Consider the following 2287-nt stretch of genomic DNA (forward strand, 5'->3'; position numbering starts at 1 on the left):
ACATCCATCAAACGGCACCATCATTGCTTTTATAACCTCTCTCTCTCTCTCTCTCTCTCTCTCTCTCTCTCTCTCTCTCTCTCTCTCTCTCTCTCTCTCTCTCTCTCTCTCTCTCTCTCTCTCTCTCTCTCTCTCTCTCTCTCTCTCTCTCTCTCTCTCTCTCTCTCTCTCTCTCTCTCTCTCTCTCTCTCTGTCTCTCTCTCTCTCTCTCTCTCTCCCACTCTCTCTCTCTCTCTCTCTCTCTCTGTGTGTGAGTGCGCACGACCTAATCACACAAATCAAAGATTCTGAAATGAAAACTGATTTTGTAAAGATCTCATGTGAGTTTTAACATTGACTCTAGATGGCGCTGTAAGTCAGCTAGTGTTCTGTAGTTTTTCTGTATGTGCTTCACTTCAAGTGTGAATGTGGTCAAAGAGTTAAATAAAAACATTTCTCTTGTTATTTACAATAAGAAACGTTTGAAAGTCTTTCTGTTTAAACGAACTAAAGAGACACTGGGTTGTTCTTCACGTTTCATCTGTAAATTAAAGATGAAATAGCAAAATGATATTCTTATTTTTCACATCTCTTAACTGATGACAGCTTCTGTGAATGTAAAAGACATTTAACTGACATTTATTCAGAAAAATTCTGCTTTCACCGCTGATCTAAATCTCTCACGCTCAAATCCAAACCCTGACACACACCTGCTTTTCTCTGAACTAATAAAACACTGAAGATCATTTATAACCGTGTTGATGATGTCATTGAAAGAACACAGAGAAACACTTTCATTTCGCAGGGCACAGAGAGAGGAACATCAGCATCAGCATCGGCCGGACAACAGAACATTAAAACATCTGATCCTGAATCAGTCAACGCATCCGGCCATCCGGAGAGTTCTGGAGAATCTTCAGCTTTATCAAACCCTCGAGAGACCGAAGCGTCCGTCATCAGACCGCCGACCTTCACGTCTCACCACCTTCAATCTTCTCAGATCAAAGTTTGTGAAGGAACGTTCGCCGGGCGCGTTCAGCTTCAGACGAGAGGTGAGATCTCTGACTCCACACACCAAAGACACAAAAAGAGTGGAATCGCGGCCCGCGACCTTCAGAAACACCGCCAGAGTTCAGGAGATGGTGAAGAAATTTACTGAAGCACAGAAGAAGAGAAACACTCCACATGAGACGGGGACCTGGAAGCGGCGCGCGCGCGACCGGCCCGTCATCTCGGAGATCATGAAGAAGTTTGAGAACCTGCTGAAGGGACAAAAGAAAGATTCAGAGATTCAAAAACAAAGCAGATCAGATCATACGCACACAGCAGAACGAACACATTTAACATCGGCCGGAGTTTCCCGAGATGATCCGAGAACACATGAGAAATGTTCACGTCATGTAGATGAAACCGTTGAGAATCCGACTGTCAATCTGAGTCGAGGTGAAGTGAAGGTTGTGTCTTCGTGTGGGGTTGAGGAACGGTCAGAAAATGAGGTGAGGAATGGATGTGTCGTGACCGAAGCGCCTCGTGAGATGAACACAGTCACAATCTGTCCGTCTGTCGTTTGGACTTTAGCTTCTCGTACAGATTCTCTCATACAGACAGAACACATGAACGCAAACAAAACCAAACGCACCGAATCTAACATCGCTGAAACTTCAGCCGGAGAGAACAGACAGAACAACATCCAAACGAGTGCACAATTATCACAGAAACATCTTCGGTCCTCATCATCAGACGAGCGTTCAGATGCTCTTCATCAACATCACACGACTCTGACGGATTGTGTTCAGGATGATGTGATGAACGTGAATGAAACCTGTAGAACATCCTCATCCGAGCCGCAGCTGAATCCAACAACACAACTGAACAGAGAACAAAACCTCCACGTCATCTCTGATCTGAAGAGACGGACGGATGAAGATCAAACCTTCAGTTCATCTGAACGCACACGCTTTGAGATCAGTGTGAGCTCTGATGGAGATACGGGCGAGATTAAGGTTCTGGAGGACATCTCGTGTGATCTGAGAACGCTGGAACATCAAACGAGAGAACAGCCAAAATATAAAAGCCTGAGTTACTGTGATCCGTCTGTGAAACTCACACACGCATTCAAGACCATCAGATTCACTGACACCTTTAACTTCTGATCCTCTCGTCAAACGTCACGGTTAAAAACATCCAGGACCGTCAAAATACACTTCATACAGTAGGTTAATAAAGTGTCTATCATTATTTTTTTAATAATACGTTACATATTTAATCATATTTATGCACTTAGGGAAAACATCACAGATGAGATGTC

The 2287-nt window shown here is 43.9% G+C and overlaps 1 protein-coding gene across 2 annotated transcripts in view; it reads left to right on the plus strand.

Moving 5' to 3' along the window:
* The window catches only part of adprhl1 (ADP-ribosylhydrolase like 1), a 7763-nt gene extending 5476 nt beyond the window's left edge, over nucleotides 1-2287 (plus strand). The window contains exon 7 of one of the 2 annotated variants that reach the window (XM_057331441.1): nucleotides 785-2287. In XM_057331441.1, the coding sequence (XP_057187424.1) occupies nucleotides 785-2132 (1348 nt within the window). In that variant the 3' untranslated portion in view covers nucleotides 2133-2287. The remainder of the gene's footprint in view (nucleotides 1-784) is intronic. The other variant, XM_057331440.1, reaches the window with a different exon arrangement.

This window comes from Triplophysa rosa, linkage group LG4, assembly GCF_024868665.1.
Source record: "Triplophysa rosa linkage group LG4, Trosa_1v2, whole genome shotgun sequence".
NCBI lineage: Eukaryota > Metazoa > Chordata > Actinopteri > Cypriniformes > Nemacheilidae > Triplophysa > Triplophysa rosa.